General features: G+C 55.1%; 1 protein-coding gene across 2 annotated transcripts in view; it reads right to left on the bottom strand.

Annotated features, from left to right (window-relative positions):
- PAX2 (paired box 2) overlaps positions 1 to 14824 on the bottom strand; it is a 78236-nt gene extending 63412 nt beyond the window's left edge. Inside the window, exons 1-3 of one of the 2 annotated variants that reach the window (XM_055559917.1) lie at positions 14767 to 14824; positions 11143 to 11311; positions 10219 to 10416 (exon numbers count right to left, since the gene is read on the bottom strand). In XM_055559917.1, the coding sequence (XP_055415892.1) occupies positions 10219 to 10416; positions 11143 to 11311; positions 14767 to 14809 (410 nt within the window). In that variant the 5' untranslated portion in view covers positions 14810 to 14824. The remainder of the gene's footprint in view (positions 1 to 10218; positions 10417 to 11142; positions 11312 to 14766) is intronic. The other variant, XM_055559916.1, reaches the window with a different exon arrangement.
- Between the last annotated feature and the right edge of the window lie 6477 nt (positions 14825 to 21301).

Genomic DNA, 21301 nt, shown 5'->3' with positions numbered 1-21301 from the left:
TTCCCTGAACTGCAGGGGAGGCTTGTCAGGACATTACTCACAAGCAACGTCTGGGGTCCCTTCTCCTAGAGGTGGGTGTTGGAGGGGGAAAGTGGGAAATGGGGACAACGCCTCTCTATTTCTGGGCTATCTATTGTCTTTTTCTCCTTTTCAATTCTTTCCACACCTTCCCCTCTATTTCTAACTCTATTTGACCTTGAACTCTGGCCTCTCCCTTCACACTAGAATGTGTCCCAAGGGTGACAGAACCTCCAAAGGAGCAGTTACCTGGCTTGACAGGCCGGGAGACCAGTAGCCAGAGGGGCCAGCCCATCACTCCACTCCTGGAAATAAATTCCATTGTATTTGCATTTTAATTTTCCACATAAACAAAGGCCCAGAGTACTCGCTTGGGCAGCATCACTGGACGAATTTAATTAGAAATGAAAAGTTTATAGGGCCCTCTTTAATGCGATTAATGCTCAGTTAACATTTATCACATTCGTATGCTGGAATCGCCTTTTTTAAGCAGCCACTGGCCATGAAATGAATTTCTCTCAACTTTTTTTTTGTATCCAACCTGGGAAGCCATCTCTTGAGGAGTCTGCACTGCCCTCCAAGCTGTCTCTCTGGGGTCAGGAATTACTGTGTCTTCAAAGCCAAGTTAAAGGGAGACAAGGATAGGGAAAGAGGCATACATGTACTGGATTGGGAGGGCAAAGGGTGGGAGAGTGAGCGTGAACACAATTTCTAGGAGGGTTGTACCCTCTGCAGTGAGCTGAGTGATCAGCCCAGCAGACTGGCTAAAAGATCTCAGAGTCTCTACCCCCACCCCCACCCCCAAAAAAAGACACTCCCCGGACTCCCTTCCCAACACACATACTCAGGCTTTGGCTCTAGCTTCTTTCCATCTCAGCCATCTCTCTTCTACCACTTTTCTCCCTCATCCTGGGCTCTCTTAGACTTTCCTCCCCAGGCCCATGGTGAGCAGGAAAGGCAGCCCTAGTCTCAAGCCCAGGGATACACCCTCTTCTCCGGCTCTCCCAGTCACAGTCTGCAGGAAGGCGACTGTCCTGGTGTGTCAGCTCCTCCAGAGAGGCAGAGCAGAGTGTGCGGAACACGAAACCTCTTTTGGTCCCTAGAGGAACGATGGCCTTCCTGATCTTATCGAATTCTCTTTACTCTTCCCTTAGAGTCTACTGAGATTCGCCGCCTAACTCAAACCAGCTAACCTGAGTAATGTTGAGGAAGAGAGAGAGAAAGGAGAGGACGAGGGATGCGGGGAGGGAGGGGAGGTACCCACTCCACAGATGATAAAAGGAGATAAATAGCTTGACCTTTGTCCCTATCTAAATGTACACTCCCTGTGAGGACCTCAGCAGACACCAGCCAAGCAGCTGCTGCTAGTATTCCCAGTAGCGTGTCACACACACACCAGTCCCGCATCGCACACGGCTCCACACCCTCACCTCCAGCAGAGTAAGTGCACACGTGCCTGCACACAGACTAAACTGTGCTGGGACCCTCTGTGCACCCGATAGGGCCCCCCTCATCCACCCACTGCGACGCTAACCATCTCATCAACCCCATGATTTTCAGACAACATCCCAAACAGGCGGGCCATCCTGGTGAAGGCAGAGACTTTTGTCCTGGAAACCAAAAATGCCTTCAGCTGGAAACCCTCTGAAAGGCAAACCAGTTTGCTGTTGCCCACTGGACAAGATGGGCAGCTAAAGCCTTTTAAGAGCTCCTGGTGATGCCAGGCCCTTTGAGACAGCTTCCCAGGGCATGAATGCAAGACTTGGCCATATGCCACGAGCCCACCCACTCTTTCCAAAACAGAGCCACACGGAGACCCCCAACACAGACGCACCAACCCCTCTCAGTACCACACGCTAGGCGGGCACCATCTTGTCCTCTAGAATTAGGATGAAAGGTCATGGGATACAGGGCAGAATGAAGGCCTCTTCCCTAACCCTGTCGGGCTGGGGGCTGCCCACAGGCTCCTGGTCACCCTAGGCTTCCTTCACCAACCCAGCATGGGGCCATGAGGGCGCATGAGGCCCGGGGGCAGCTGCCCCAGTGCTCGCTCCCATGTGTTCACGCTGGGGGGCCCCAGCACTCTCCCTTCTGCCCTCCTCCAGTCTCCTGAGTCCTTCTTTTCATTTCTCCAACTGACTATGCCTACAGTGGGCACAGCTCCCCTTGCAGCCTGCTGCTTGTCTCACAGCCCTTTCCCCTCCTGCTGCCAGGAGCTGCCCAGCTCGTCCTTTGGCTTCCTCTGTTCCTGAATGGCTTCGGGAGGGGTTCACTGCAGCGGAGTTCGTGCCGGGCTGAAAGCAGGCAGAGGAGTCCAGAGCCAAGTGGCCAGGGCTCCCAGGTGGAGGGGGCTCTAACCTGGAACACCCAGGAAGCCGGCCCTCCCTTCCTTCCTCTTGGCTTCCCTCCCACTGTCCCTTCTGCCAGGGATCAGGCTGGAGTGACCGCACTGCAGCAGCCCCGCAGCCGCTGCCCGCCTGCCTTGCCGTATGCTCCCTGGTACAGGCAACCGTGGGCTCCAGGTCTTAAGACTTTAGCTCCCACACCACATCCTTTGCTCCGCCACCTTTCTCCTCCCAGGCTGGCCTTCCCTTTTCTCCTTAACAACCTTCCGAGCCTCTCCTGGAGGCCACCCCAGCAGCCTGCTCTACCAGCCGCTCAGAGCTCTGGCTCCCTGCAACCTTCTCACATGTTCGGTCCCAGGCAAGCCCAGCCCGGCGAAGCCAGGTCCCAAGCCTCTGCCCTTCACCTCTCAGCCTCATCACCTCCTTCCTCACTCTTCCTCCTCATTCTTACTTTTGTCCTTCCCTTTCCACATGCATCACCCCCTCCCCTCCTCTAGCTATGGGGACTTAGAACTCGTTCCCTTCCTCAGGGGCTCCAGGACTCAGGGGCTCTGGAAATGTCACATCCCCGATACCCACCCTGAGGTGACAGTTCTGGTCTGAAGCCGAGAGGTAAGTTATGTCCAGTTACGCAGACCAGGGGCTGCAGACCAGTGACCCATGAACTGAATCATGCCCAGAGATGTATTTTATTTGACCAACACAGAGTTTTTAAAAGCGAAATCTCAGCACCTCTAGGCTGGGCTTGTGCAATCCAGCTCCTGATTGTGTGGCTCTCACCACCTCTGTCCCAGCCTCCTTGGCTCTCCCACTGACCTTCCTTGTGGGGTCCTGGAGGCACCTGTCCTCACGACCCCTGCAGCCATACAGCAGCTCCACTAACATGTTTCTCACCAGTCTGGACTTCAGGGCACTGCTTTCCTTCCCGCATAGCCCCACAATAGACCCCAGCCTCTTCAGAATGCCAATAACTCTGTTTCTCTCTCATGAAAAACTCAAATACCTTCTTATCATATTATCACTCAAAACCCACAAGAGTCCAGTTCTTTTTGTGGTTGTTGAGGATGAGCCACAGAGGAGCCTGGCTCCGCAGCCTCGCCCATCTCCCTCCTACGTGCCTTCTCCTCCTAGCAGAGAGCTCCCAGGTCGACACAGGGCCATGCTTTTTCTTCTCCTGTCCCAGGTCATCCTCCTCTGGTTTCCCACACCCTCCATAGCTCCCCTGCACCCAGACCCCAAGCATCTGCCTCTGCCATCATGCCCCCCGGGGTTTGGTGTCCAAGCCCTCTCTGGTTCCCAGCTCTGTTTCTGCCCTCCCCTCCCCTGCCCCGCCCTGCCCCAGCTTCTTCCTTATTTCCCTGGCACCTGGATTCCTGGGGCAGGATTTGGAGGCTGGAACTGAGGCCTGGCACTTGGGAGCTATGCCCATGACCATGTCCCAGTGCTGCTGCCATGCTTCCTGCTGGGGGCATGGTGGACCTTGATGGGCCACTGCACCGTAACTCTGCAGCAAGGGGGTGCACCAGGAAGGGCATCTTCTTAGCTGCTTTTGCAATTGGTCCTTTACTAGTTCTGCTGACAGGGCTGGGACTCAAGTGTCAAAGTAGAGATGGACAGTGGATCACACAGCTCTCTATCATAAAGGAGCATCACTGTAGCAAAGCCCCTCGTATTGAGGGCTAAATAGAGTGCTACAGTACACATAAAAATTGAAGAAAAACTTGGCCCCAGTTTTTCCAAATTTGGCATGAGGACTCCTCAACTCAGCCCTATGACTGTTGCCCAGTGGCCTGATGACCGCATCAACGATTGGCCTGATGGTCCCAGGGACAAGGTGCTCAGTCTGTCTGTGACTGCAGGCCACGCTGTGTGGGCCTTCCTCTGTTTTCTGCTCTTGACCTCAGAGCCCATTTACCAAGGAACAGACACAAGTAGGCACAAACACACACAAATCCACACACCCTGAAGATAGCAACCTCTGTTGCCCATAAACCATCATGAATGTATTCAAGCTGCACCTTCAGAGCACCAAAACAACGGGAAGAAAAATATTTCAACAACCTGCTCAACGGGAGAAAAACATTTCAACCCAGTAGTTCAGTGGTAGACAGATAAACCACAGTGATTTAATTTTAAACCCATTCAATACTTGACCTGTTACTGGGCACTGGTTGTGAGACACTGTCCCACACCCCTGAGATCTATCAGAGGCCCTTCTCTCTTCTCTAGGCTCACCCACGTGGCTGGATGAGTGGCACTGGGCGTGGCTGCACCTGTACCTGTTTCCCCAGCATGAATGCAAGAAACTCCCCCTTGGAGAATCTGACTAGGGGAGGGCCGGTGGAGGGAGTGGAGAGTGAGGTGAAACAGCAGGGATTCAGGGAAGTGGCAGGCCAGGTTCACACCCTATACTACATTCTTTTAAAGAACAGGAAGTGAGAGAGGAATTCTTTCCAGTATACAGTTTCCTCTTAAAAGAAGAACTCCAACTCCAGGTAGCAACAAGGAAGGGCTAAGAACAGACCTGAACTTTAAGAGGTGAAGTTTCAGAGCAGTTGGGGTTGGAGATCTAGGGAGCTGGGGACAGAAAATGAAGCCCCTGGTTTAAGGCACTCCTTTGTGGACTCAGAGGGAGAGAGTGCAGGCTGGGGAGGGTGGGGAGTGGGGAGGTTGATTCATCTTCCACACCAGTTACTACTATCGCTATTCTTTCTATGCAAGCATAACGTTCTAGTCCATAAACACACCATCACATATACAACCACACTGTCTCACATATTGGAACAAGCCTACTTCCCAACTGTTCCCTAGCACCCCAGCTTCCAACGGTGCCTCCAGTCCCCTGGGTCTACTTTGCACAATAATTCCTTCCTATATGCACACAAAGGCATTGCTCCATCTCACTCCCTCCCGAATATTCCCTTCACTAGGCACCCTGTCTCCCTTCTCCAGGGGCTCCTCCTGTCTGGTCTATCTCCACTTGGCTAATTCCCCCCGTGGCCCCTGTATTGAACTGTTGTGTTGTCCATTTCCCTGTGACAAGGGCTCTGGTTACAGAGTTATTGATTGGTTTTCATGCAGACAGATGGGCCCTTCCGAGCTCCCATCGAAATCCCTGGCTGTATGGGCTGATTGTTGCCTCTCGGGGTGTAGGATTGCACTGGAGACCACCCTCTACACAAGCTCCTTTGCCCAGACTGTGGACGGTAATAAATGGAGGCAGCCTGAGCGATAATAAAAGCAATTGAGTAGGTTACCTGTGCAGACACAAGATTTATGCCTCTTCATATTTGATGTGATTGTTTTATTGAGTTCTCGGAATAGTTGGGACACACTTTATTTATTTAGGGTTCCCCCCTCTAGTTTCCTCTTTGAATCACCCTCCAAAATGCACCTGGAGCTTTCGTTACGGACAACCCCTCCTGTCTTCCTCTTTCCTAGGGTTGCCAGTGGAGGTAAGAACTCAGGGCAACCAGCCATCACTCTCACCTGAAAGCCATCTTGTGGCCTGACCTCCCACTTGAAGCCTGCCCACAGGGAAACAGTTAGACCAATACAACTGCTGGCCAAGACATCTAAAATAACTAAGTGAACAAAGATGGCTTTTCAGGGGGACAACTCCAGCTCATTTAAAGAAATAAGAGTGCCAGCAGTCGTGACTATTTCACGTGTTATTCTAATGAGGAGAAGCCTTGTTAGAAGCAGGAGACATTCTCTGGCGAAGGACAGGTAGGCAAGGGTCTTCCGACAGAAACTGGCACATCTGTCCCTAGAGGCGGCCTGATCCAGAAGACCGAGGGGCACACAAAGCAAGTCCTTTATCCTTATTTTTCCCATTCCTCTGTGGGGAGAAGCCTTCTTCTTAACCTACCTACTTGCCTTGGCTCTTGGCCACGAGACCAACAGCCCTGACCACCAAACAAGTGCAAGGGTACAGAAATGTGGTGGGCAACGCAGCCTCTCTGGTCCAGCTTTGTGCCAAACCAGGTCTGTCCAAGAGTCAAATATGCGATGTTCTAGAACCTGAGTCTCAGAAAAGACACAGACTCCAGCCCTGAACGTGTCTTCAGCATTCCCTTGGCTGGGATGAGTGGCTCCCAGCTTCCTTGGAAAGACCTCTGAATGAACAGCTAGACCACCTGTCACCCCAGTGCCAGATTCTGACGAAGATCTGCAGATGACACGAGATGGAACTGTTTAACAGCCCTGGGGCTGGTGCCTTCTTGAAGCCAGTGTTGCCACCGCTAGGAGAATACATATGCTCACTTATAAGCCAAACAGGTAAAGGAAGGGTGTGGGTAGCAGGTGATTGGTGGGAAATTGACTTTGGGAGGGTCCACTTGAAAGATCTAGGAGCTGGGAGTGCCCTGGTCCCACATAATATAGTGCAGGCTGAGAAAGCTAAAAGATCGATGGCCTCCTTGTCAGCTCAGTCCAAGACAGTACCCTCAGGGGATCTTCAAGAACACTTGACTCTCACTGGAGTCTGCGCCTGTGCCTTCAAAGGAGCTACATTCCCTTCCCAGAGCAACGGCCAAACCTGAAGACGTTGGCATATAATCAGGAAAATCCTGCCTAGCCAATTGCTCAGCAACGTAACTAGGTAGGCGACTGGTAGCAGGGTGGGTGTCCTTCCATCTCCTCCCCACTCTGGGCCATTTCCCACATGAACATTCAGTCTCAAGTCACCTGTTTATAAACACCACCCCCCCCCCCACACACACACAGCAGCAGTGTTTAAGCACAAGCTGAAGAGCTGGCAATTCCACACTCAACGACCAGTAACCCAAAATTGAGAGCCATTCAGATAAATTCCACATGCTAAACAATCCAGTTCAGCCTCCGGATTTTGATGGTGGTTTCTGGGAGTGAGGGTGAGATTGGGAAGGCCCCCCTTACCTACTCCATTGGCTCAGAGAGGTACTGCTATGAGGATTTGCCAATGGAGAAGGGGAGTTGGATGTCCAAGCCTTTATCACGACAGGATCAGAAAAAGCCAAAACCATTTTTAAAGCAGGAAAAGCAATGTAGTTTATAACCATAATAGCATATTTCAAGTGCGGCGACAGCCTCTGTCTGGGGGAGGAGAAGATGAAAACCCTTGCGATTTGGCTCAGGTGGATAAGCACGTGTGGACTTCCTTTCTTGCCAACAGCCAGTACAGACACATCCTTGACTATGAGTATTATAAAGTGCCCAACACAAGCGGCACCTCACCCACAGTAAAAGTCTAAACTCAAGAACCACCCAGTCCCCAACACACCATACTTTCGACACAGAAGAACATCTCCAGGTTCCTCCTACAGGGAGTGAGAATTCACAAAGTTCCTGGCATCAGCAGTACCAGCAGAAATCCCACTTTTAGAAGCCTTTAGGGTGAAGTAATGCATCTCAGATAAACCTTCCCCTTCAGAGCAAAGCATCTGGAGGCATAATGCTAAGGGCATTGGGCCCAGATGCATCCCCCAGACCCAATTCAGCACCATACCAGGAAGCTCCCAGAATTCTTTCTCACATATGAATCACAATGCAAAATCAAGAAAACTCTGACCAAGCCTTGTTGACAAAGCCAGCTAGGAAGCCTCACTGCAGACCCAGGGCTGGCTGCCCATGCTGCCAGCGGCTTTCCCGTTCTCTTCCCACTCCCTTGCCATCTCCAGCAACACCTGCCCACAGATGGCTATTGTTCCACACCCAAAGGTAGCCTCTGTGTCCCTCCGGTGATCACGCTCTGTGTTGAGCAAATTCTGCTGCTGTCAGAGCTGTTAAACCGAGGTCGTTCTCCCACTCTCATCCCGCTAGCAGCTCACTCTTCTACTTTCTCCCCATTCTGGTGAGTGCACCTCAAGACCTCTGGAGCTTGGTCCTGGGGTCATCTGTCCCCTGCTCTCCGTGGCTTTTCAGGATGAGAGCATTCCCAAACTTTTGCATAAGCCAGCTTCCCAAAAACATCTTAGCCAGTGAGGGGTGTATAGTGGGGAGAGGGGGGAAGAAGGGGTGCTAGGCAAGGGGTGCTGCCACCACACCTGCGTTGACTGCCCCAATCTTCCATGCCCCCAAAGCGAAGCGCATTGCTTTAACCAAACATATCTTGGGCTCCTCTAAAGGCTTGCAAATCCTACCACAAGATTGCTCCAGAACACCAGCACCCAGTCCCAGCAACACTGCTCCTCAGCAGGGCTTCTCTCCTCCCAAGACCCCAGTTCAAACCCACTCCCTAGACCAGTAACCAGCCTAGAGGTTGAGAGGAGACATTGCTTTGTACCCTTCCCACTCCTGCCCCAGCCCCAGAGCTTCTCCAGCCTCCTCCACTGGCTTTTAAATGCAAAAGACTCATTCCTCTCCCAATGCAGGTTGGGGGGTGGGGGAGGGCCCAGTCTTTCTCCAGCTCCTTTGGAAGGTGTCTGAATGTCAAACCGCTATGTTCTCGATACCTAGCTGAGCCAGGCCCAGGGAGCTGGAGGGTTTTCGGAGGGTGTATAATTAGCTGATCAGTATTATGTTACCCTGTTCATAACTGAATAACCATTTTAATACAGATGGCACACAGTGGGATAATTTCTGGGGTCGCCTCGCAGTACGTTACAGCACAAGTGTGGCAGAGGGAATCTTCTTTAGCCAAGGTACATTCTACCAGCTAATTTTACCTGCTGTTTTCAGGATGATTTGGGATAATTCCATATCATTTGCAAAATATTAAAAAAAAAAGAACCTTGATACGTGATGCCAGTTTCAGAAAAAGGTATCAGCTGAATTATTAGTTGCTCTGATAATGAGCCTATGAAGAGTGTAAAGAAAAACACAGGTATGAAACCCTCAGCCTTCTTCTCATTTGGGGATTTGCCTTAAAATGCAAGGGGCCGGGGTTGAAAAACTGGCCAAGGCTGTCTGGAATTTGCACAGGGTCTCTGCTGATGTCAGGTTGCACAGTTCTGTGATGGGAAAGCCATCCTGGGTCCCCATCTCCAAGTGCTCGTGTTATGTGCTATACCTGCCACCTGTGTACACTGGCCTGGTGGGGTGGTAAATACGTGGAGTGTGCACGTATCCTGGAGAGCACACTGGAGTGGCTCGAAGATTGGGAGACTAACTTGTGCTACTGTATATTGAACTGACTCCAGCCTGAGTTGTCACCCTGTGCCTGAACCCATCATCAGTGCAGCCTCAGGCCTGGACACAGGTACTCCTGGTGGTTGGAGGCATCTCCTGAGGTTCAGCCTCAGGGTCCAGAGTTCTCCCTCCTGACTTGGCATCCCACTCCTTGTCTAGCTTCTCTGCTCCCTGCCAGCGGTTTGCTGGTCGTTGGTGTTTGCTCCACAGGCCTGGATACTGGTGCTAATAGGCCAGAAATTTGTGTGGAGCTGGCTAGCAAGGCCTGGGTTCCCAAGAAGGCTACCTTTATAGGAGTCAGCAGAGATGATGGGTGGGGGGAGGTGGGGAGCCAGGACAGGTGGCTCCTGGGGAAGGGAGCATGCCTTTAGAAAGGAAAGTCTGTTTAGAGGCGATGAATAGGACACTGGTCATTTTAAAGGCTTCAGCTGTGGGCTGTGATTGTCTCTAGATACCGAGGCTCGTAATCTTGGAGTCTTAATTACCACAAACACTTGGATTCATTTCCAGGACGCCGGCGGGAGAAGCCTGGCAGAAAATACCCAGTCCTGAGCTGGAGACAGCCCTGTCTGTCTGTCTGTCTCTCTGCCTCCCAGGTCCCCTCTCCCTGCCCAAAGGACCTGGGGGCCTAGGAGCAAGGGCAGGCAGGGGCTGGAGAAAGAACAAAGCTGGAGCTGGGAGAAACTCTGGTGCATGGGAGCTGGGAGCTGGGGCCCCACCCTGCAGCCCAGCGTAGCTTACTCACCTGTTGATGGAAGAGACGCTGGGCACTGTGTCGTTGTCACAGATGCCCTCTGCCAGAAGCCGGTCCCGGATCTCCCAGGCAAACATAGTTGGGTTCTGTCGCTTGTATTCAGCAATCTTGTCCACAACTTTGGGTGTTGCCACTTTTGGCTTGGAGCCGCCGATCACTCCGGGTTTGATGCTGCCGGTCTCATAGTACCTGCACGGGGAAAGCCAGCAGGGTCAGTGAGAAGCAGGTGGTGGCAGAGAGTGGGGGCCGCAGGCTCTGAAGCCGCTGAGCCACTCTCCTGCCGCAGGCGGTGGTGTGGAGGGAAAAGACCTAGCGTGTCTGAGTGGGCTTCCAGAGCCACTCGGCTAAGGCAGGGATACATCGGAGGATGAGGGCAGGGACAACAGGGACGCTCTCTCCCAGAAGGTGGTCGTACCAAAGGCTGCACACACAGCAGCTGCAATAGGCGATGGGGGAAGCCTGGCCTTTCATTTGAGAAGAGCGGGAGGAACAGCACTTGGAGGCCTCCCGCCCATTCCCACTGAGCACAGGGCGCCTATGGGAACCAGAACTAACCTTGCGCCTCTCAAGCTGATTCTTCTTTTCTCGGGGCACCCATCTTTACCTTCACCCTATTCCTCCAACCCTCCCTTCCAAAGAGAAAACCTGTCCTTCCGTTTCTGAAGACAGGAATCCGGCTCTCTCCCAGGGAGGACGCTGGAGCCTGGCAAGCGCGCTGGACGGCGCTTCTGGGGCCGCAGTCACCACCTGCGTGCCCTTGCCAAAAGGAGCCGCTCTCCAGATAGCCCCAGTCAGGGATCTCCCACGCCCGCTAGCAACCTGCACTTTTAGCGAAGCCCTCCGCTGGAGACCCAGGGCCGTCCAGCCCGCGAAGCAGACGGGGGCATCTCTCAGGGGCGGCTCCGCGACCCTCACCTGCCCAGGATTTTGCTGACACAGCCGTGGCTGACCCGCAGCTGCCGGGAGATGTCGCAGGGCCGCACGCCCTGGTGGGCCAGCTCCACGATGCGCTGCCTCACCACGTCGGGTAGGGGCCTGCCGTTCACAAACACCCCCCCGAGCTGGTTCACACCCCCGTGCCCTGCTGGGGAGAGACAAGAAAAAGACACAACACCCCACACACAGCAGGGACCGGCCATTAGTCAGGGTCCGCGCGCGGCCCAGGATGGGCGAAGGGAGCAGGCAGGGCGGAAGGGCAGGTTCCTGGGCTCGCGGGCGAACGGCGGACGCCGACCACAATGCAGGGGATTAGGGACAGGGAGCCGCGGGGCTGTAGAGACGCGGAAGCGCAGAGGCTGGGCGGCGGGCTGGGAAAGGACGCGCGACTCGAAAACCGGTACGATGCCAGGGAGAAAGTGAGGAAGGGATGGGCCGCGGGGCGAGAAGGGGGAAAGGGGGAAGAAGGGGAGAAAAGCAGCCAAGTGGGAATTAATGCCGGCAGGAAAGAATGTAGGCAAGAGAGGGCCGGGCGGAGGACGGTGCGGAATCCCGCCTGAGCCGCAGGCAAGAGGGAGTTGTCGGAGCGTGCTTGGACGAGGATGATTCTGGGGTGTTGGGTAGGAGAGGAGCTAAGTCCCTGACATTCTCCCCTCTGCTCCCTACCTCTTTCCTTGTATTTATTTGGAATTGGAGTCTTCCTACATCTTTCCCCGTGTTTTTATTGTGATTTTTTTTTGGGGGGGGGAGGGAGTTTTTCTTTCATGTTTTCTATCTTTAGGTATTTGGGGAGCCATATTTTCCCCCCTGCCTAGTGTTTAAAGTTCAAAGAAAGCCAACTGAAGGAAGGGGCTAGGCTGTAGAGGCAGGGGCCCAGAGTCTGCTGCGCTCCGAGACAGGGAGGCAGTGGAGAGCGGTGAGGTGCTCGCTAGCAACCACAGAATGCAGACTGCTTGGGTTCATCCTCCTGCAGCGCTGCGCCAGGCTGGGGACCCATCGCCTCGCCCAGGACGCATGGTACAGGTCGCCTAGGTGGGCTCAAGGTTCACAGGGCACCCTGTGCAGCCAGCCTCAGCCAGCTCGCGTCCCTCTGACCTTTTAGACCTCCGCTGCCACTCAGGAAAGGGAACAGCAAGGGCGTTTGCTCTCCTGGGCAAGAGGAGGGTGCTAGGTCTCCAACCTGACTCCTGCTGCAGGCGCCCAACCTCGGAGCCAAGGTGGTCACCAGATGCCAGGCCTGAAGGCGCTGCCTGGCGCTCCATTCTCCCTGACTCACAGCAGTCAAGAAATCCTGCACCCAGAGCCATCAACACGCAGTCGCAGTTTCTGAGCAATCCAAGCACAGAGTTCTAGCGGCAGAGTCCGACCTGACCGGACCAACAACCTGCAGCCCTGTCCTGCTGGCCTCTGGCGACTTTCGGAGAAAGCGGGGACACCTGCACCCGGCTCGCTGCTCTCCCGTCCCCTTCTGGGGGCACTGAGAATAGGGGCCGGCTAAACCTCTAGGGAGAGGCCTCCAATCTCCAGGCCGGGGGAGGCCGAAGCCTCTTATCCTACCCCTCACCCATGCGAGGTTCCCTACCTCTAGCCCCACTCCTCACCCCTTCCCTCCCTCCAAAGCCGACCATCAATAATTTAGGCCCGGGGAGAACTCGCGTTACCGGTATGAAAAGGCGGCAGCTGCGGGCAGATTAAAGATGAATAATTCAGCCTCCCCGGGCTCCGGGCCCGGCCCCTCGACCCCAATCTAAGGGGTGGGGAAACAAAGGGGGTACCGCGGGAGTCCAGGGCTGGGGCCGAGGGCCGGCGCTGAGTCGGGCCTAGACTGCGCCACCGCCGCCGCCGGCGCCGACTCCGGCTGCCGCTGCTGGCCGGCTAGCCCGCGCCGCGATCTCGCCCTTCCTTCGACCACCTTCGGCTCGCCTTGCTCCCCTTTGGGCTTCAAAGTGGTACCCAGTGGGCGGCCAGGACTCGACAGATCACCCGCGGAATCGGCGAGAGAGGAGAGAAAGAGCAGAGGCAGCGGGGCCAGGAGGCTGGCTGGCTGGGCGAAGACGGTGTGGTACCCGGTTCCACTCCCTCCGAAAAGGAGACAGGATTTCAGGCTCGGCTCGCACAAACCGGCGGCAGCCGGAGGTCTCTGGCTCGGATTTCCTTTGTATGCTTGGAAATTATTTAGGGAAATATATTTTATCCCAGGAGTACTTTTAAAAGCATATATATACATATATATGCTAAATAAATGCTTAGAGAAAAATGCAGCTCTCCCTCCCTCCTGGGCTCTCTTGTCCAAAGCACAGATCCAAGACAGCTCTAAAAAGTTTCCTTGTGAAAAGTTACAAATCATCCTTGATTATTAATCTACAGAGAAGTTTTCTATTTAGACTCTATTTACCTTTGGGGGGAAAAAAAGCCTGCAAAAAAAAAATCTCTGAATTGTTTTCCAAGCTAAAGACATAGGACAAGAATTAGATAAATTCAAATTTAATTTAAATAGTTCTCCTTTCCTATTTTAAATTAATTTTCTCCCCTTCTCTTTTTTCCTGTAACATTTTTTTTTCTGTTTTCTTGCTCTTTCTTAGCCCTGGTTTTGGTTTCTCTCTCCTTTCTCCCCAGCTTTGGCATTTGCCTTCCTTTTGTTCTTCCCACCTCCTTTTCTCCCTCTTTTCTGATCCCCTGGCCAGGTTACTGGCTGGATCATCCTTACCAGGGAGTGGGAGACTGGCAAGGAGTGTTTAGAACTAGAAGGAGAGCAAAGCTTTGGGACCGCCTGGAAGGCTTTTCTATGTGATTCTCGCTGACTTCGATTTCTCCTTGGAACCCCTCTTTGTTTTTAGAGCATCTCCCCAGGAAAGGTAGAGAAAGATGACCACCAGGTCCGGTCAATCTCAGACTCCCAACTCCAGGACACCAGAGGGGAAGTAGGATGGAAGGCAAGAAAGAAAAGATGAGAAAGGAAGTATTTCAAACCAGCCCAAATGAAGCCTTGCCTGGGCTGGTAGGGCCAGGAGAAGCTGGGAGCTGAGGGTCAGGAGGGGGCACCCCACCCCCACGCTCTTCTGCCTGATTGTCCTGACACTGAGGCTGCCTGTGCCGGGAGTCTTCTCCTGGACAACCACACTCTAAGTTGGAGAACGGTACAGATGAGAGGAAGAATGGGGAGGCAAACAGAGAGAGAAAACAAAGTAAGCATAACACAAAACCCTAAAAACTGCCTGCCCATTAGTCTCCCAGCCCCAGGCAAGAGGGTGGCCAGGGGAGCGGTGGCTGGAGCCAGGGTCATGGGCTGTGGATCCACTATTTAAGAAGAAGCAGGTGAAAGGAAGGAAGAAAGGATGGGCACCCGGGAGGTAGGAAGGCAGGTAGTAGGAGAAGTATGAGTGACATAAGGCAGAAGAAAGAGAAGGGTCTTTAGATATACCGAGAAATGGGAGAAAGAGGAAGAACGAAAAGGGGGGACCAGGAGAAGCCAGGGTGGCCTCCAAGATGTGACCTGAGCATAAGAGGCCAGAGACGCCTCAGGACAGTACAGAACAGGACAGGACAGGCTAGGGTGGGACGGGGAGCCCCGAGCTGGGACAGGAGCCGGGCGCCGGTACTCACGGTGCATCGCGGAGAAGGGGTCTGCTTTGCAGTGCATATCCATGGGGAGGCAGAGGAGCGGGAGCAGCGCGGCCGCCGCCGCCGTGTCGCCTCTCAAACTCAACTTCAGGACTTGAGGAGAAAAGGGAGGGACGGGGGGGAGGGTGAGTGGGCGCCCGACTGCGACCCGGCGCTCGAGAGCGGGGGGCGCTGCGCTGCGCTCCCCGCGGGGACTCCTCCCGGGCCGATCGGAGCTCGCAACCGCAGCGGCCGCAACTTCCCACCGTCGGGGCGCGGGGCTGGACGGTCAGCAGAACGGCCCCAGGGCGGCAGGCCGAACCGGGGGGACCTGGGGGCGCATGGCGCGCGCGGCAGCTGCGGCCAGGGCTGAGGCTGGGCGGGGAGACGGCTCGCTCAGCTCCCCTGGAACCCGGTCATCCAGAGGCGGCAGTCGGGAGTGGGCGAGGAGCAGGGGCGGCCCGAGGGCGCCGGGCGGGGAGCCGGGCCGCTCCAAGTGCCGGTGAGTTGAAGAAGTTGGCAAAGAAGTAGCAATCCTCGGGAAGTCCGAGCCGGCGCCTTCGGGAGGGGAGAGCGCGAGCCGGGCCCCCGCCCCCGGAAAAGGCTGGCGCGCGCCGCCGCGGCCGAAGGGCCGGGAGGGAGGGAGGGAGCCGAACAACGCCGGCAGCACTGGACTGGCCCCAGGTGGGTTTCGTTTGCGAGAAGACTCGGCCGCAGACTGGAGCCTGGGCTCCCGGTGTGTCTCTCTCTAAAAGCTGCAAAGCCCCCTCCAGACCCCCTCCCCCTCCCCGCGCTGGGAGATGGATGACTTGTCAGACAAAGGCAATAGATTCCACCACTCTGTGATTCGCCAGCGCCGGAGCCCGGAGCTTCGGCGAGGAGGGCCCCGCGCCTGTCACTCTGGTGCCGGCGAGGGGAGGGCAGGGAAGGGGGAAACGGGAGGGAGGGAGAGAGCCGCGGGCGAAGGAAGAGGGAGGGAGGGGAGTGGGCCAGGGGGAGGGGGAAGGGGAGCCTGGGATTAAAACTACACTGAGAAACGAAACTCCCGATAAGATAAACGTTAGATAAGGATAAAGAACGGCCAGTCTAATGAATATTCAGGCAACGACAGAGGGCCGCAGAGCGCGCCACGCTCCGAATCCGGCTCGAAGTCTCAACTCACCCAGCCCTGCCATCCACCGGCCAGTGCCCGCATGAGCCACGGAGCCCCCAGCTTGGTCCGCATCCCTAGTCCTGTTCCCCCCCGCTACTCTCAGCTGAGTTCCCTTCCGTTCCTCCTGGTTCTTCCTTCCTCTCTCTGGTCCTTCCCTTTCGCCTGTCCCTCCTGAGGTACCTCCCCACCTACACACCCCCAATTCTCATTCCGGGGCAAAGTGTCCGGCAATTTGTCCTCTCCCGTCCCACTCTCGGCTGCGTGCAAGGCTTCCCTCGTCCCCTTGCCTAAAGGGGTCTGGACAGTCCAGAACGCTCGGTGTAGAATCGAGCTGGAGACCTCCGGCGGGGACCCACCTGCCTCAGTGGGACCCAACGGACGGTGCGAGAACCCGGGGACTTGGCTCCTGGACCCTCGGGTGTCCGGGGAGGGGGCTTAGGGAGACAGTGCAGAACGACCGGTCGCTGGCGGCAGAGGAGGCGGGAGATCGAGGCTCTCCTCGCTCTCCCCGGCTGGGGAGAAGAGGCTGCGAACGAGGCTGAGCGCCGCCCGCTGCCAGCTCGGCGGATCCAGAGCCAGCGCAGGAGGCGCTGCGCGCTCGACCCGGCCCAGCCGCCGCAGCCCTCGTCCGCACTCGCTCCCTCGCTCGCTCGCTCAGGTTAGCTCTCGCACGCACCAGGCAGGAGAAGCCCTTTGTCTCCTAACTGGTTAAGTACAGAATATCCGGGAGATCTTTATGAAATATTTTCCCTCCTCTCATAAATCATCTTGGCACTTCAGCTGATGTTTTAACTCTCTCCCTCCTTCGCTCTCTCCGCACCCCCCACCTTCCTGGGTCTGCGAAAGGGCGGCTCAGGGAAGCCCGCGATGCGCTCTTGCAGCCGGTACTGGAGGCAACTCTGGCGCCTGCCTGCTGACCCTGGCGCCTGCAGAAGAGCCGCGGACTCGCGCCGCTGTCTCTCTGTCCGGAACCTAGGCTGGGCTAGGTTGGGGGCCGAACGCGGCGGCCCCCCCTCACCCCCCGCTCCGACTCAGGTAGGAGGAAACTCCTATAAGGCCTCTTGCACGGGGGTTTTCAGAACTCCCTTCATCCTTGGGCCAGTTTGGGCCAGGTTCAGACCGATAGGGTTTCAAGCTCCCCACTCTTTAGGAGGTCGGATCTGCTGGGATCCTGGCATTTCCTCTCCTTCCTGGATCCTCTGGAGCCCAGTTCGTTTAATCCACTTGCGGAGTAACTTCTGGAAGGAAAAGTCCCCTCCCTACCTGCCCCCTCCTTCCCAGCTCTCAGCCCCACATCCCTTGGGCGGCCCAGCTGGTTCCCTCCGGCGGGAGATGAAAGACGCAGGGTCCAGCCCCGAAGGTCAGTCTCTTCCTCTCGAGACCTGCAGATGGCGCTCCTGGGTTTCCTTTGGCCTCACAGCCCCACGAACACGCATTAACTTGGTGTGGGGATCGAGAAAGGAAAACCGTTCCTGGCAGCCTAAAGGGAATGGCTCTCGGGCCTGGGAGCAAGGGGCTCTCGGGTGATACTAGCTGGTACAGCCTCGGGCTTCTTTCAGGGAGGTAATTAAGTCACAATTGAGATGAGGGGGCCCCCGCATGGAAGAAGGGTCTTCTTCACTGAGAAGGAGCTCAATACTAAAGGAGCCCTTTGCCCCAGGTCTCCTTATGTTGGTCTAGGAAGTTGTCTTAGGGAGTCTGAACTCTTGGAAAAACTGGACAGTGGACAGCACCCCTGTCTGCACAGAGACTCAGATTTTTCTAGAATCAGCCAGCCATATCCTTAGGTTACACAAACTATGAAGAAGTCTGGGTGCAGACAACAGGCTTTTTTTACATACCAAGGAAGAGGGATTTTCTTCTCTTGTAAAGAAGGAGACAGTGCACAAAGTGTGCTGGAAGTTACGCTCACACACCTATACTTGACATGTACCCCCTGAGAAGTGAAGACCCTTCCATGACAGTCCAGTTCCCAGGTAGTCCCTGAGACTCCAGAACCCCACTCTCCCTGCTCCTGAGACACTTTTCCCTGCACTACGCCAGCTGGACATCCACCCTTCCACCAAGCCAACCCCTGGCAGCTTCCTTTTTGGCTCCAGCCCATTCAAGGACCTAGAAAACCAAAGAGCAATATTCCATGATGATTAGAAACCCTTTTAGTCAAGCCCCGGCCTTCTCCCAGGGCTCCAGGCTGAAGGGCTGGCACAGATTTCTCTCCAGAGGCGCTGGTCTCTCCCTCTGATGTTCTCTTTCCTGTTCTTCCCTTTCTTCTTCTATAGTCTTAGTAGAGGAGGAGCGGGGAAAAAAAGCCAGAAAGGAAAAAAAGGAAAGAAGAGGAAAAGAAAGAAAAAGAAAGAAAACAACCCAACCCCAAACACAACCCGGGCTCCGACCTGTCAGGGTTGGTTGCTTTTCCCGTCCGCCTCTAAATGAACCTTTTCTCTCTGGTGTTTTCAAAGCGGCCCTTCCACCCCCCAACCTAGGGGCATTTACACTTCAAACAAGGCGCCTGCCTCCCTGCGGAAATTTAAAGGCAAATAAACTTTTGGGGAGTTGCTCTGATACCCATCTCGGGATTTGCTTCATTAGCCGCCTCTGTGCATCTGATCTGCCCAATAAATCTTCCTTGTGGATCTCCGCTCCTTCACCTTCTCTGCTCCCTTCCCTGCCAGGCTCGCCCGGCGCCTGGCGCCCCCGCCCTTGCCTCCTTCCTCGCTGACGAGCACTGGCCGCCTGACTCTCTGGCTGTCTCCTGCCTACTCTGCCGGGTGTAGGTGTCCGCGAGGCTATGGTCTCCACTGAGCTTCTCTCTCCTCCCCCACAGCATACACATGCAAAGGCGCCCCAAGCCAAGAGCAACTAGCACCCAGAGCTCCCAGATGCATTTCTGGGTAGACTGTGCTTGAACTGAAGTGCTCAAAACCCTGTCCGCTACCCCTAATTGCACCCTCTCCCTACACAATCGTTCGGCTCCTTTTCACGTTTCCCATGTAATTTCTTGGACTGAATTCCCTAGTCTGGCCCAGTGCTTTCTGCCCTGGCGAAGAAAGGCTGAGGGTTGGCTGCCTACCCTCTGCAGGCAGGGCCCTGACCCAGGGCCTGGATGCCTGACCTGGAGCAGTTGGGGAAGGTGGCTGGGCCTCTGAGGGGAGGGGTTGGTGGGCGCCCAGGGAGCATCTCAGTCATGCCCCTCCTGGACACCTCATCCAGCCTTCCTCCTTCCACTCCTTCCACCTCCAGGGGAGTGGCAAGGGGAGCCAGGGCTGGGGCTCTGAGTGAGGGGATTAGAAATTCCGAAATTAAATGTATCTCCCTAGGAAATGCTCCCCACAGTGCGGACCAAATTAAATGCATTAAAGTTCAAGGCGGGGAAAGCTGTTTAGAACCAAGGGGAAAAAAACCCCAAACTAGTCCAAAGGGAAGAAAAGCGAAAACAGAGGAGGGAAGAGAGGAGGGTGGAGCAGAGCATCAGCTCCACAGCCAAGCTCCTTTTCAGAATTATTCCTAGTTTTGGAAGTCACCACCACCAGAAAAAAAAAGTTCGACTGACAATCTAAGTCTTGGACAGCCAAGGCCCACTGGCCCCCAGGGTCCCGGGGTGCCCCTGGGGCGCATCCTCTCTAGGACCAGGTCCCAAGCGGCCGGCTTACGCACTTGGGCCCCACTCCAGCTCGCCCTGACCAGCTCCGGCCCGACCCTTTCTCCTCCTCCTCCCGCTTCTCTCCCCGCCCCTCCCCCTTCCTAGCCCTCTGGTCACGTTGGAGGATGGGTTTTTTTTTTTTTTTTTTTTTTTTGGAAGAGCTTCTGGTACAATATGGAGCACCATGGGCTGCAATTTCACACTCCACGGCACATTCCCCCTAAAGCTACTTTCTTTTTTTTTCATCTAAGACCCCCTAATTTCTGCTTCCTCGCTCCCTCCCTTGCTCCCTCCCTTGCTCCCTCCCTCCCTCCTGCGCTCGCTCTTCTTTCCCCGCTTTTGTTCCCAATATTTGGGCTCCCTGCGTGAAGCCCGGGGGGCCTGACTCCCGGCTGGCCCCGCCCGCTCTGTCTGTTGGTCCTGAGGAGGCCGGGCGCACGTGCTGCGCCTTTATCCTCCCCGGCCCCTCCTCCTTTAACCCGGCTTTTCCTCACAAGAGGTCCTAGCGACCTGCCGGCCCTTCACAGTCCCTTTGACGAGAAACGACAATGCAAGCCACTTGGCCACCAAAGCGGCCTCTTAGCGGCACGGGCCTGCCAGGTGGCTGCCGCCAGTGGGCCACCAGACTGGGCAGCAGGAAAACAACAACAACAACAACACAAAAACTGTCAAGCCAGGAGAAACTGGGCCAGCAAGGCTATAGGGTAGGAGGTAAGGTAATGAATTCTCTGTACAACAGAGAACAAGCTAGAAGGTGGTGAGGGGGACACAAGAGGCCCAGTGAGGCTCTAGTACTCCAGGACACAGCCTGCCCTCCCCCTCTGCTTCTAGACCCCTGCACAGCTAAGGGGCCACTCACCCAGGGAAGGAGCAATAGCTGCCACGTGCACAGTCCCTTGCCTCTTTGAGCCTCAGTTTTCTTGCCTGTAAAATAGGGATAATTTCACCTGTCTTGCTACTCCATGGAGTTAACCAATAGGAAAGCATTTTAAAAACCAAACATGTCTACAGTAGATTGAGGAATAAGTGCCTAACTTTCTGAACACTTAACCTTTCACAAAGAGGGAAGAGAGGGATCTAGGCACTCGGGTAGGGCAGGGGGTGATGTTTCTCATCCAACTTCTACCCTATAAAGGTAAAGAGGATTCCTCACTGCTTTCCTTTCTGTGTTCCTCCCTTTCAGACTTTTTTCTTTCTGTTGTCGCAATGCACCCTTGTCCATGTTCTTCACTCTACTTTTTTTTCCCCTGCCTTTCTTCCATTCCCACTTCTTCCTGCACCCCTCTCCCCACTGCAACTGCTAGAGGATCAGTTAAATACCCACCCCCCTCGGCCAATAGCCCAGGTTAAGTGTGGCCTCAGGCTTGGTCCCCTTTGGGCAAAATGGTTGGGAGGAAGTGGCTTGCTGGTGGAGACAGTAACGAAATCCCGTCCAGTTCGGTTCCAAACAAAGAAAGTTGTTCCGCCCAGGACCTGCAGTCAACCTGCCAAAGCCAGAGCAGAGAGAAGCTGGCAGGGGAGGCCTGACCAAGGGTAGGAGTGGAAGAAGGGAGAGAGGAGGAAAAGAGAGGGATGTGAAAGGTGCTGAGGGACCAGAGAAGGCACGTGTCTCTGGAAGGGCCGAGGAGGCTGGTTGGGGCCAAGCGGAGGTGCCCACCTGGCCATCTGCCCTCTTCACTTCCTCCCCCAGGGTGAGAGAGTCCCAGTGAGGCTGAGGGTCTGTGGCGAGTAATAATTAACCCTCT

This window comes from Bubalus kerabau, chromosome 22 (genome assembly GCF_029407905.1).
Source record: "Bubalus kerabau isolate K-KA32 ecotype Philippines breed swamp buffalo chromosome 22, PCC_UOA_SB_1v2, whole genome shotgun sequence".
NCBI classification, from domain to species: domain Eukaryota; kingdom Metazoa; phylum Chordata; class Mammalia; order Artiodactyla; family Bovidae; genus Bubalus; species Bubalus kerabau.
The sequence above is the reverse complement of the archived record's forward strand: the minus strand, read 5'-3'. Positions and strand labels throughout refer to the sequence as shown.